Below are 12344 nucleotides of genomic sequence, written 5' to 3' on the forward strand. Positions count from 1 at the left end.
ACCGTATTTCTGCTCATCAGGTCACCTATGTAAACCACTACGTTAATCTCTGGTGCCCAGATTTCAAACTCCCTCTGCCATGAGGTGAGGGTGGATAAAGGGACGACTATAAGAAAGGGGCCATACAGCTGGTGTTGGTGGAACAGGTAGGAGAGGAATGATATGGTCTGGATGGTCTTTCCTAGGCCCATTTCATCAGCAAGGATTACACTGTTACTTCTGCAGAAAGAGAAAAATAAAAACAAAACAAAATCATTAGTTCACACATATACACACACACACACACGAAGAACAAGGACATTAAAGCCTCAGAATTCACCAAGTAAGGCACTGGTCCCAAGCCCCAACCGAATTTCCTCTCCTGCATGAAAAGAAAGTAGAAGCTATAAAATAGCAAAATAACAAGTGATCTGAGTATGACCCAACTTTGAGTTTCCATCAGAGCCTATTCAAACTATAATCTTTACATTGCACTTTGGTCTTTCTTTTACATCTACCCCTTGTAACAGAGAAGGCAGGTTTTATTATACTGAGGTGTCCAAGAACATGACCTTGGGCTCCAACATTACAGAAAGCAGAGGAAAACTGGCTATCATGTGCTTCTTCCCAAACCACCCACCCACTGCACTCTGCAGGCCACTAGGTTGTTTGATGCGATGCACACTACTCCCTAGGCCTATGTGCTGCAGGGGCTGTGGCTTGTTTTAAATACAGAACAATCTATATGAGAGGCAGGCTAAGGTTAGATTTCTGAATCCACCCTACACCTAACAAATCAGAGTACCTGGGAAAGGGCTCAGGGATCTGAACTTTTAAACAGACACTTCTGGATATTCTGATGCAGTGTATTCCTTTGATCACACTTTGAGAAACACTGTTCTAGGAAACAGTCTGGATTTCAACTGGACACTAACAGGAGAGGATTGTCCAGATGGAAGAAAAACACTCAAAGAAATGGCCAGAGTAGGAAAGTATGTTGGGAAATAAAAAACAGCCCATTTGGCATGGAATCAGGAACAGATGTATGGCAAAAGGCAATCTACCCTCAGATAACTAATTAACCAAGTACTCTTTACATAAGATTAAAATGATACTACACATATGTATAAACTCCTAGAAGAGCCTTCCCTCACATACTTTTTCTGTTTCTGTAATATACAACAGAAAAAAATAATTATTTGCATTTAACAATAAAGAAGCCAGAAACCATAAAGAAAATTTCATATTTTTCTACCTACTTGCACCAGGAATGAGCAAGCCAGTTGAGGCCTTCTAGCTGATAATCACGGAGCTCCAGATTCTCCCCTCCTAAATATGCCGGTTGTTTCTTTAAAGCCACAAACCGTGGTCTCTGCTTCAAGGCCTGAAAAACCAAAATTAAAGCCCCGGTCTGAAGACTTTCTTGCTGTTCCTATGTTAAAATGCTAGCCGTGACTTATGCACTCTGAACCATAGCACAAGTTTAAATCCCAGATCTGCGTCACAAACCCCACCCCGCCCAGCCCACCACCTTTCACTGTAGCCTGTATTCCCAAAGCCTGAAGCATCCCAAATAGTTCTTGGTTGGCCTGCAGTCAGTCTGTGAACATTACCCAGCACTTGTTCTATAACGTTTCTATCTTACAGCAGGCAGTGAGTGCCATACAATCACCTTCATGTTATCTCGTTTAAACTGTACAACACCTCTGGGAAAGTCTGCACACACTAAACCCAGCAGAACTTTACCGTGATAGCATTTGCAAATTCTGAAACGTAGCCCCCATCTAGCTGGGACCCCTAGGTATGTGAGTTTGGTTTTCTTAAGGAAAGGGTGTGAAGGATGGAGTGGTCTATCTAGTAGGGCCATGTCTCTATGGTTTGACGAAATACAGATTCCACGGCTAAATCCATTTGGGAAACAACGTAATAAAAGTTATATAAATTTCATTACTCGTGACTTTTCCAAGTCTAAAATGCTTGTGCATATTGTGAATTGACAGGGAACATTCATTTAGTTCGTTGGCCACAAAGTCTTTTTTCAGGGACTATTTCCCTTGAAGATTAGGGTTTTGTGGAATTAGCACCCTGCTATGTGAAGTATCACCCTAAGATCTGTTTGATAAGGTGGTCACGGATCATCCCGGCTCTCCTCTGAGCAGCCCACAGTAAACAAATCTGACTCCGCGCTCAGCCACCAACCACCGCATCCACTTGTGCCAAGTCTCCCCATCGTGCTGCTGCCACCTGATCCTTCCATCCCTCCACGACTTCCCTTGTCTTCACGCTCTTCTTTCCTCAGGGACTTGTATGGCATCTTCCTGGCTGGACCTTCTGGCTTTTTAAGTACCGCCCCCAGAGTCTCCTGCACACTGCTGTGAGATGGGGCTAAATACGGCTTCTACCCTGCTGCTCTTCTCACATCAGAACCCACAGGGTAAAGCCCAAAATACCCTTCACAGTATTCAAGGTACCTATTCAAGCACCTTCAAGGAACTCGGACCCAAATGCACTCACTGACGTCACTTTCCTCTCTTCCTACTCAAAGAACAGCCTTCTCTTGCATCCTTCGTGGGAGGGCAATAAACCAGGCCCCCTTTGTCTACCAGGCATTAACTCCTTCTCCAAGGACCAGGGAAGTTCAAGTACCACAACCTCCACTTTAACTCTTTCAAATTCTTTCAAACCTCCTCAAGGACTACCGGAGCCCAGTGACTTCTACCTCTGTGCTTCTTGGACCAGAAATTCTTTACTAAACTCACTGCCCCCTCGGTCATATACTGCGTTTCACAGACAGAGGCTTGGTGCCATGAACTAGATGTCAACTCCTCAGAGACAGAGCCACGTCTTACACAGACTTTTGTTACCAAGGCATACCACTTTACATGGGCAGTGGATTCCGGTGAAGGGAAAGGATCTGAACAATCAATCTAGCAACTGAAAAAGCCTATATATTTGGGCTCTAATGGAGAATTCAGAGCCTCTCCCCCTTCCTGTCACTTCTCTTTAAAGAACTTAAATTCTTTCAAATATTCTGCACATTGTCTCTAATCAGACATACCCAGGTCTGTGAATTTTAAGAATAAAGAGATCAGCAGAGCCATCATACAACTCATGCTCTCTCCCTGTTTTAATATTTAACTTTGATGTCTAGGTTAATTCATCTTCTTTCACTTCAAAATGGGGAATTATCATTTACTTTTGTAGTATTTTTCTCTTCCCAATATCTATGTGACAAACCCTATCAATACCTCTTTCCCCTGGAAAAACAAAAGCCAGCAATCACACCTTGCATTCTCTTGTCGGGATGGTTTTAGAGTTGTTCCGACTATGGAAGCTATCAATGCAGCTCTGGAACTTCTTGCCAATCAAGGCTTCATCTTCCCAGCTACACTCTGAATAGGGCAATCCCATCCATTTGCATAGATATTCAGGTTCATTTGAAGGTGCCGGCTTCCGACTATGAGCTATTTTATATATAAAAAAGTGTAGGTTAGCATCTGTCATTAAAGGAAGGGGAGTGACAATTCTGCTTTACATGTAACCACTGAATCGTCACTTGGAAAAACAGCGAATACTCTGCAAAATGCGAACTGCTCTTAAATGCTAACATTTATTAACCAGAGCTTTTGCTTACCTGGAAAATCTGTCTGACCCAGTGTAGACTTGCTTGTCTTCACAGCTAACCAAATGGAAAATAAAATAGAAAAATTACCACTAAAACAAGAGTAACACTTTAGGGCCTACAAGTAAGAATACAAATACATTCTACAATGTTGTATCACAAAAGAAAGGAAGGAAGGAAGGAAGGAAGGAAGGGAGAAGGCAGGGGAGGGAGAGAGGGAGGTGGGTAAGAGGAAGGGGGGAGGGCGGAGGGAGAAGGGGAAACAGTCCTGTGCTCACACAGCCCTGTGGATCTATTACCCCATTCCTCTGCTTCTTCTTTACAACGAAACTCCCCAGAAGACCTGCTCCTACTCACTGTCCGCCTCACTGTCTCTTGAAGCCACCCCAATCAGGCCTGTATTCCCACCACTCCATGGATCCAATTCACTAGCACCACACGGGGGCCAACCTCAAGGATCACGCCGTGGTCCTCACCACATTCGGCTAGCAGTGTTTCCTCCTTCCCAATCCCCATGTATCACTTGGCATCCAGGAGATAATCCCTCAGCCACCGTCCAATCCCACTGACTCTTGTTTGTCTCCTGTGGCTTCTTCCTGACTTCCAGAACGTGGAATGTTCTCAGATTTCCTATTCTCACTATGTATACTATTTCTGATAATCTCAGTATATCTTAGGCTTTAAATACTATCTATGCAGTGATAAATTCCCAAATTTAAATCTCCAGCACAGACTAAGAGATCTCAACTCCAGACTCACATATGCTATAGCCTTCACAATACTTCCCACTCAGACAACTAAGAAGTATAGCAAACTTAGGAATATCAAAATAAGTTCTTGATTTTCATTCCAAAAGTCAGGTCTTCCAGGTCTTAACCTTTCATTTCAGTAAATAGTACCTGTATTCTCCTATTTGCTTGGGTCAAAAATCATGGCATCCTAACTTGACATCTTTTTCTCTCATCCCCCACATCCAAATATACCAGCAAATCTCTTAACTTGTCCTTCAAAATAAATCTAGGTAACTATATACTGTCAAAAAGTAAACCCACAAAACGCATTTTTTTTAATTTACATTACCCCAAAACCAAAAGCCATTATTCGTGGAGCTCAAACACTGCTGAAACAAGTTTCCATGTGCTCACCAATTACTCTTTCAACTATCTGATACTGTTTGTTCAACTCTGAGGCCAGCTCTTGTTGGCAGTTAAAATATTCCACATCTTCAGGAGAGACTTTTCCCAACCTAGACAGAAGACAGAAAAAATACATCCCAGTTAGATTTGGGAGACCTAAAAAAATAAATAAATTTTTAAAATTCAAAAAAAAAAAGAAAAGATTTGGGAGACCTATACACATCTCTCAAAGTCAAAAAGAGGAAAAGAAACTGAGTCTCTACTTCCATCTGTCCTTTAGCAATTCCTTTACTACCTTATTAGGCCAGATATTTCATAAAAAACGTACTTTTAGAAAACCTTAGACTCCAGAGTGCTTAGGTGATTCAGTTGGTTGAGCATCTGCCCTTGGCTCGAGTCATGATCCCAGGGTCCTGGGATCAAGCCCCACATCAGGCTCCCTGCTCAGCGGGGGCCTTGCTTCTTTCCCTCTCTCTCTGCCTACCACTCTGCCTACTTGTGCTCTCTGTCAAATAAATAAATCTTTAAAAAAAAGGAAAACCAAAAAAAAAAAAAAAAGGAAAACCTCACACTCATAGGACACACCAGTTGTTCTTTCTTTATAAAGACCTAAAAATAACTTTGTGTGACAAATTCATATATCTAAACAGAATAGGCAATAAAACTGTTCTCCAGATTTAAAAGGAAATGTGCCTGTTTTTCATGTAGGTATGTACTTTAAGAATGACTCAATGTAGCTTTTATGGAAAACTAGTTCTTCCTGGCACCAAAATTCTATAGAAGGATGACAGGAGCAACCTGAAATGAAATACTACTGTACTTCTGAGGATTTTAAATTTCTAACCACTTTACAACTAACCCCATCTTTAGGACTCTCAAAGGAAAAATAAGGGATTTACTGAAGAAACATCTTGTGCATAGTAGTAAAAGGGAAACTAGAACCCATCTGGCCCTATTTCTACCACAAAATAACCGGACCCCATTATACTGACAGGTCTATCTTCAGGGTTCAACCTGATGATTAGTTTAGGTTTGTGGCTGCTACTGTCCCCACCTATTTCTCATATGCAACACGGCCACATTCAAAGTTGTAAGAAAACTAACAACACAACAGTCTATCACAGCTTCAGAAGTTATGTGTTTCTGTCTCACCATTTCTGCAAACTGTATAAAACTAAGAATAGTATTAAGTGCACCAGAACCCAGACAGTTCTAGAATATGAGTTCCTGACATGTAAGCTACCCAGAAAACAGGGAGTAACAAGGTGTTTAGGAGCTCCGGCTGCCAGAGTTCCAATCCTGGGTCCCCCTAGAAAAGCTGTGCTGTGCCTCACTCTTCCTATCTATAAAATGTGTTACGTACAACAGAGAGAATCTCATGGGCTTATTTTGAGGATTAAAAATACTGCGTGCGCAAAATGCTCCATAAACTACTTATCATTAATTAAACTCTACAAACTTGGTGGCCATATAGGAAGTACAGAGTGTCTTCAGGTCACAATTTTATAAACTGGAATTACAGCTGGCTCCGTGCTCAGATAATCAAGACAAAATTCAAGTTCCTAGACAGCTGTGTGCTCCACGCATTACTGAAAAACCTTCCCTTCCCTCAACGCTGCAAATATACCACCGCTTCAAAAATGTACCATTGCTTGATTTCATCCTCTTTCTTCTTGAAGTTCTCTAATTTTTTTAGGCCCTTCACTTTCTGCTGCTGTAAGGATTCTTCGCTCTCCCATGTGCTGTGGATGTAAGACCAACCCTTCCACTTGATGAGGTACTGGACTTCGCCTTCATCCTTTTCAGTGTCAAAGTCACCACTAGGGTCTCCATTAGCTTCGATCGCATATACAGTAGTAGAAGCTCCAGTGGCTACAAAAGGATTTGGGTAAACTTTAAAAAGTGCATTAAACCAGACATTGAAAGCTTATCAAGCGCATATCCTTTTTTGGATGAAAAACCAAAGTCCTCTGACTTAAAAACATGCAGAAATTCACAAACAATACAGGATGGACAAGATCTGTTATTTCAAGTATTTTCAAAGTCCAAACCTAATTTCTATACTTTAAAGTATTTTCCAGGGGTGCCTGGGTGGCTCAGTGGTTAAGCCTCTGCCTTCAGCTCAGGCCTTGATCTCAGGGTCCTGGGATCGAGCCCGGCATCGGGCTCTCTGCTCAGCAGGGAGCCTGCTTCCCCCCCCCTTCTCTCTTTGCATGCCTCTCTGTGTACTTGCAATCTCTGTCAAGTAAATAAATTAAAAAATCTTTAAAAAAAAAAAATAAATAAAATGTATTTTCCAGAATTTGCTGGTGAAGTTAAAGAAATCCTTTTGTCCAAACACAATTAAAATGGAAGAGAAGTATCCTTTTGGTTTGGTCCCTCCTGACTCATAAAACAAGTCTATCTCCCCAGAAATACTAAGAAAATAAAAATTACCACCACCACCCAATGCCAATTACCAACCCATCCAAAGTTCTCTGTTTATTCTCTTAACCTCAAGTGAGGCTGGATGAAAAAAAAAAAAAAATAGAGAAAAAAGAATTGGGCAATAATTTGATATTTTCTATATGGAAGGTTACCTCAAAGAAACTGAGGCGATACCTCAAATTAGATTTTAAAAAAATCTTTGCTATCATCCACAAATGTATTTAGCCAGTTTGATACATTTCACAAGGAGAGTCAGAAACACCTAATTAAAGGTAAATTTGTTTAATGTTTGTAAGCAAGAATCTCTGCTACGTCACTGCTTTTTAAGAGATGAACACATCTTTACCATCTTAATTTTTAAGTCTCAAAGGCATATTGCACATATCCCTATATCCTCAACAATGAACCATGAGAATGGCTCAAAAAAACTCCCTCAGTTCATGCAAACTGTACTACTAGGTATTTACCCAAAGGATACAAAAGCACTGACTCGAAGAGCCCTAAGCACCCCAGTGTTTATAGCAGCACTATCAGCAACAGCCAAATTATGGAAGGAGTCCAAACATCCACTGATAAATGAGTGGATAAAGAAAATGGAATATTACTCAGCCATAAAAAAGAATGGTATCTTGCTGTTTGCAACACCAGAAATGGAACTAGAGAGTATTATGCTCAGTAAAGTAAGTCAGAGACAAATACCATGTAACTCCACTCATGTGGAGTTCAAGAAATTAAACAGATAAACATGGAGGAAAAAAGAGATGCAAACCAGAAAACAGATTCTTAATTGTAGAGAACAAGTTGATGGTTACTAGAATGCAAGCAGGGTGGGCAGGGATGGATAGAAACAGGTGATGGTGACTAAGGAATGCACTTGTGATGTGCACCAGGTAATGTGTAGAAGTGTTGAATTTTCTGAAACTAATATTACACTGTATGTTAACTAACTGAAATTTAAATAAAAACTTGAAAAAGGGGAAAAAAAAGGAAAGAAAGAAAGAAAAACTTCCACTCTTCACAACCAATATGAGCACGGACTGAAATTCAGAGCTGAAATACAGAAGATTCGGGCCTCACTGAGCACATATAGGAAGTAATTTGGGGACACCTGGGTGGCTCAGTCAGTTAAGCATCTGCCTTCAGCTCGGGTCATGATCCCAGTGTCCTAGGATCGAGTCCCACATGGAGCTCCTTTCTCAGCAGGGAGTCTGCTTCTCCCTCTGCCTGCTGCTCCCCCTGCTTGTGCACGTGCATGCTCTCTCTCTTCTCTGACAAGTAAAATCTTAAAAAAAAAAAAAAAACAGTAGTAATTTATTTCCCAAAAACACATACCTCCTTTCTTTCCCAGCCTTGAGTCTAAGACCTTTTCAATAGTTTCACTATTATCCTGCTGCTCATCGGCTCCTTCTCCAGTCATCTCAATGAGGTCATCGGAGTCGGTTTCAAAGTCATCATCTTCCTTGTAACTGCATGAGGAATAATGCTGAATAAATGAGAAACTGCCTTTTCAGACTTAAACACTACCAAATAATAGTATCATTAAAGAACCATATACCCTTTTGGATCCAACATGTTGTTTTAAGATCAGCCACAGTTAAAGCGACCTCAAAGTTCTTTTTCTTCCTATTTAGGAAGTAATGCATGTTCACCGAGAACTACAAGAAGGTTTACTCACAGTTTAAAATAAAAACAGACTACATTTGCAGTGATCTGTGTAAGCGAGATACAGGAGGACACAGCTATGCTTTCGTTTTGTGGTATGAGATCATGGCTATATAAACAAGGGAACAACTACAAAGAAATTGCATAATAAATGAAAAAACAGTTACTGTTTCATTAAGCAAAAAGAAAGCTGTATCTAAGACTAAACACTTGAACCCTATATTTATCTCCTGATGATATTTGAAGAAGATGAAATGTGAGTATTCTCAAACTGTTGAAAACTTCATTCAACATACTTCCTGGTAATATTAAGACGTAATCTCCCACCATATAGAGGCAATAAATGGTCTGGGAGTCACACAAGAGAAAAACACGCTCCTGAATGTGTAACAGCTAGAGGAGGACAAAGTGCTGAACTATACGTTAGCATACTCGGCACCTCGTCCTAGCTGTGGAGTCATTAACTGGACACGCGGCCAGGTTAGTATCTCCAGGACTTAGCTTCACCACCTTTAAGTAGACCAGAAGAAACCTGTGTATCCTCCAGAAGAAAAAGAAATGCCCTTGACTCCTATAAAATAAAACACTGATGTTGGCATGTATCCCTTCCTCTTTTATTTCCTGTTAGTGCTTCATAATAAAACTATTATACCGAGTATGTAATCTGATCCTCAGGAGAAACTAATTGAAGGAGCAATTTAGAACTGAGAATACAATCCAAACATCTTTCCTGAGAGAAGGTATGAAATGAAGGCATCAATCTGAAGCAGTTTTCTTTCCAGGAACAAGGCCCACAGCATTCCTTCTACAAGAACACTGACCACATCTCTGAGCACAGCCTCCGGACACGAGTCATTACTTCTGCCTATCTGACACAAATCCTATCCTTACCACCACCAGGTTCTAGCCGACTACACGGTCACCCTCACGCCAGTGGAAGACTTCTGGGGCACCACCCACCTAACATTTTTAGCCGCTCTGCGACGAGTCTGCCTTTTAGGAGCTTCGTCATCTTCATCATCGTCATCGGAAGAGTCCTGCCTTTTTCTCTTTCCACGCTGAGACTTCTGCTGCTTTTTAACACGAGGTTTGGGCACTGTTCTGAAATGAGAAGAGAAAAAACAGCGAAGTTTTCACTCTATCCCTTGGGGTCTGTTTCAAATCTTTATCATTTCCCAGAGCAGCAGTACACATACAGGATTAACCTGGGGAGTGCCAGCCACGAACATTCCTGGGTTCCATCTGCTGATATTCTAACTAACTAGAAATCTGTGTTTTCAACACAAAAGTGATTCTAATGCTGAGAATCCTCAATCACATAAAGAGAGACACAGTGGATTCCCAGGCAATGGCTCCACTGTTCCACAGGACTACCGGACATGCAATCTATTGCTGATGGTACCTCTTTGGCGGGCAATTTGAAAATACCAAACTTACAAACGTTAACAATTTTACTTCTGGGAATTGCTCTTACAGATACACACAGATACAGGCTTAATAAGGTATTCACTGTAGTACTGATTGCAATAACAAAAAATTAGGAAAATGCTAAATCTTCATCAGCTGGGAATCAGTTCCTGAACAGAATACTAGGTAGCCAGCACCACCCCTCAAAAAAAACCACCAAAACGTTTCCATGTTTTGATAGGAAAGATTTCTAAGAGAAGGAAAGAAAAACGCAGAACAAGATATATGAAATGCTGTCTGTACAGAAGGAGCAAAGGACAGAAATCTCTCCGCATGAATTTCTGTTACATGCACACAAAGTATATCCAGAAGACGACATGAGAGCACGCGCCCTGCCGCACACCGGCTGAACAGGCTGCGGAGACAGCTCCGTGCGGGACTCCAGGCAACAACCAGGACAGAAAGCCACAGCCTGGGCACTCAGAAGGAAATCCCCAAATACGCTACCCATGATAAAAAGGCAAAAGGAGAAAGGGGGAGATGGAAACCCACAATCCTGCCTGTCTCTCTTTTATCTTCCATAACCAATGCCACACAGACCGATGATCAGGGTCAGTAAATGACAGGTAAACTCTAGAAGAGAAAGCTGAGGTGGCACTTAAACCTGGACAAAAAGACACCAAACTCATGTGAATTTCCCTGCTGGGGTGGGGGCAGCTGTAGAATGTCCTAAATAGGAGGTAGGCAAATGTTTTGCAGCAAATGAACAGAGCATAAATATTTTTAGCTTTCCCAGACAAGAAGCAAAACTGAGGCCACTACCCAGGCACTGATATAATGAGGGAAAATGAATTTCCACATAATATTTACTGACAACACTCAAAATAATCATCACTCAGTACACTTTCTGTGATACACATCTAATGAGAACAGAATTCTTTCTGAAAGGATAACATTTCATTTAACTGAGGTTCAAGCTTAGTGTTCCCTACTATCAGACTATAAATGTTTATCTATAAAAGCTACACTTGGCCGTAAAGAAATAGGTGGTGAGTGGGATCTGGCCCAAAGGAAAAAGCTTGTCAACCCCATCCTAAGCATTACTATGAGGTAAATTTCCCTGCGATCTTTGTCTCCCGCCTTCCTTTCTTCAATACCAGTACCCCTTCTGCCAGACATCTGAACAAAAATTACCAAAGTTTCCTACCACTTCAGACTTCCTTCTCTGCACAATCACGTTCTCTGCTCATGATAGATTCTAAGAACAAGGTAATAAGCAGCGAAGCATGCTTTCAACCAGCCAGTGTTTTAAACTCAGGAATTACTTCTCCCAAAAAGAGCCTACACACTACTCAAATACACAGGGAGGTTTTTTTAAAAGCAGAAGACAAGTCCACCCCTCCTAACTAGTATGCCATGGAGGAAGAAAAAGAAGCTTCGCTGTGTGAGACATACCATGCAAACACCCAATCAAATGTAAGCGTCCCCATCATCTAAACCCTTGCTAATGAGGTAGACTGGCAAGAAGTGAACACAGACTTTCAAAGCCCAGAGTCACAACATGTTGTATCCCATCAATTAAGGCTGTCGTTCTAACACCAAATCATCCACCATCTAACAAATTAAGCGCCACCAGAAGCAGAGATGTTCGAGCAAACACTGCACCTTCTGGGGACAGGTCTTCTGGCTTTCACTTTTTTTTGCTCTGGTTCGCTCTCTGCACTGGTGCCTTGTTCCTGTTCATCTTCTGAGGGTTCCCGTTTCCATTTTTCTCTGTGATCAAAAGCAAAGCAAAATCATTTTTTTCTAAAAGAACTCAAGATTGTTTAATTTGAAGAATCTGACAAAACCAACTTCAATCGGATTCTCCAAAAGGCAGCATGTGCATTTTAGGCATTATGGCTAAAAAAGGTTTATTTTAGCTCCATTTAAATTTTGGCTGTGTTCCTTCCTGGACGGTTTTTTCTCAAGTGATGAAAATGGATAGTACAATAGTATTTTTTTAAAGTATTCTGGCAAAAAAGAAAAAAAAGCTATTAAATCTCTCATACTCTATTTTTATTTACTATCATTGAATGGATTGAAGCCATAATATATACTAGACTAGTTCT

The 12344-nt window shown here is 41.1% G+C and overlaps 1 protein-coding gene across 2 annotated transcripts in view; it reads right to left on the reverse strand.

Annotated features, from left to right (window-relative positions):
• Positions 1-12344, reverse strand: part of CHD2 (chromodomain helicase DNA binding protein 2) — a 121605-nt gene that overhangs the window by 74109 nt on the left and 35152 nt on the right. Inside the window, exons 6-14 of one of the 2 annotated variants that reach the window (XM_082736714.1) lie at positions 11899-12006; positions 9787-9927; positions 8497-8630; positions 6384-6609; positions 4747-4847; positions 3614-3658; positions 3265-3443; positions 1239-1363; positions 3-219 (exon numbers count right to left, since the gene is read on the reverse strand). In XM_082736714.1, coding sequence (XP_082592840.1) covers positions 3-219; positions 1239-1363; positions 3265-3443; positions 3614-3658; positions 4747-4847; positions 6384-6609; positions 8497-8630; positions 9787-9927; positions 11899-12006 — 1276 coding nt within the window. The remainder of the gene's footprint in view (positions 1-2; positions 220-1238; positions 1364-3264; positions 3444-3613; positions 3659-4746; positions 4848-6383; positions 6610-8496; positions 8631-9786; positions 9928-11898; positions 12007-12344) is intronic. The other variant, XM_082736715.1, reaches the window with a different exon arrangement.

This window comes from Mustela nivalis (genome assembly GCF_964662115.1).
Source record: "Mustela nivalis genome assembly, chromosome: 6".
In the NCBI taxonomy this organism is placed as follows: domain Eukaryota; kingdom Metazoa; phylum Chordata; class Mammalia; order Carnivora; family Mustelidae; genus Mustela; species Mustela nivalis.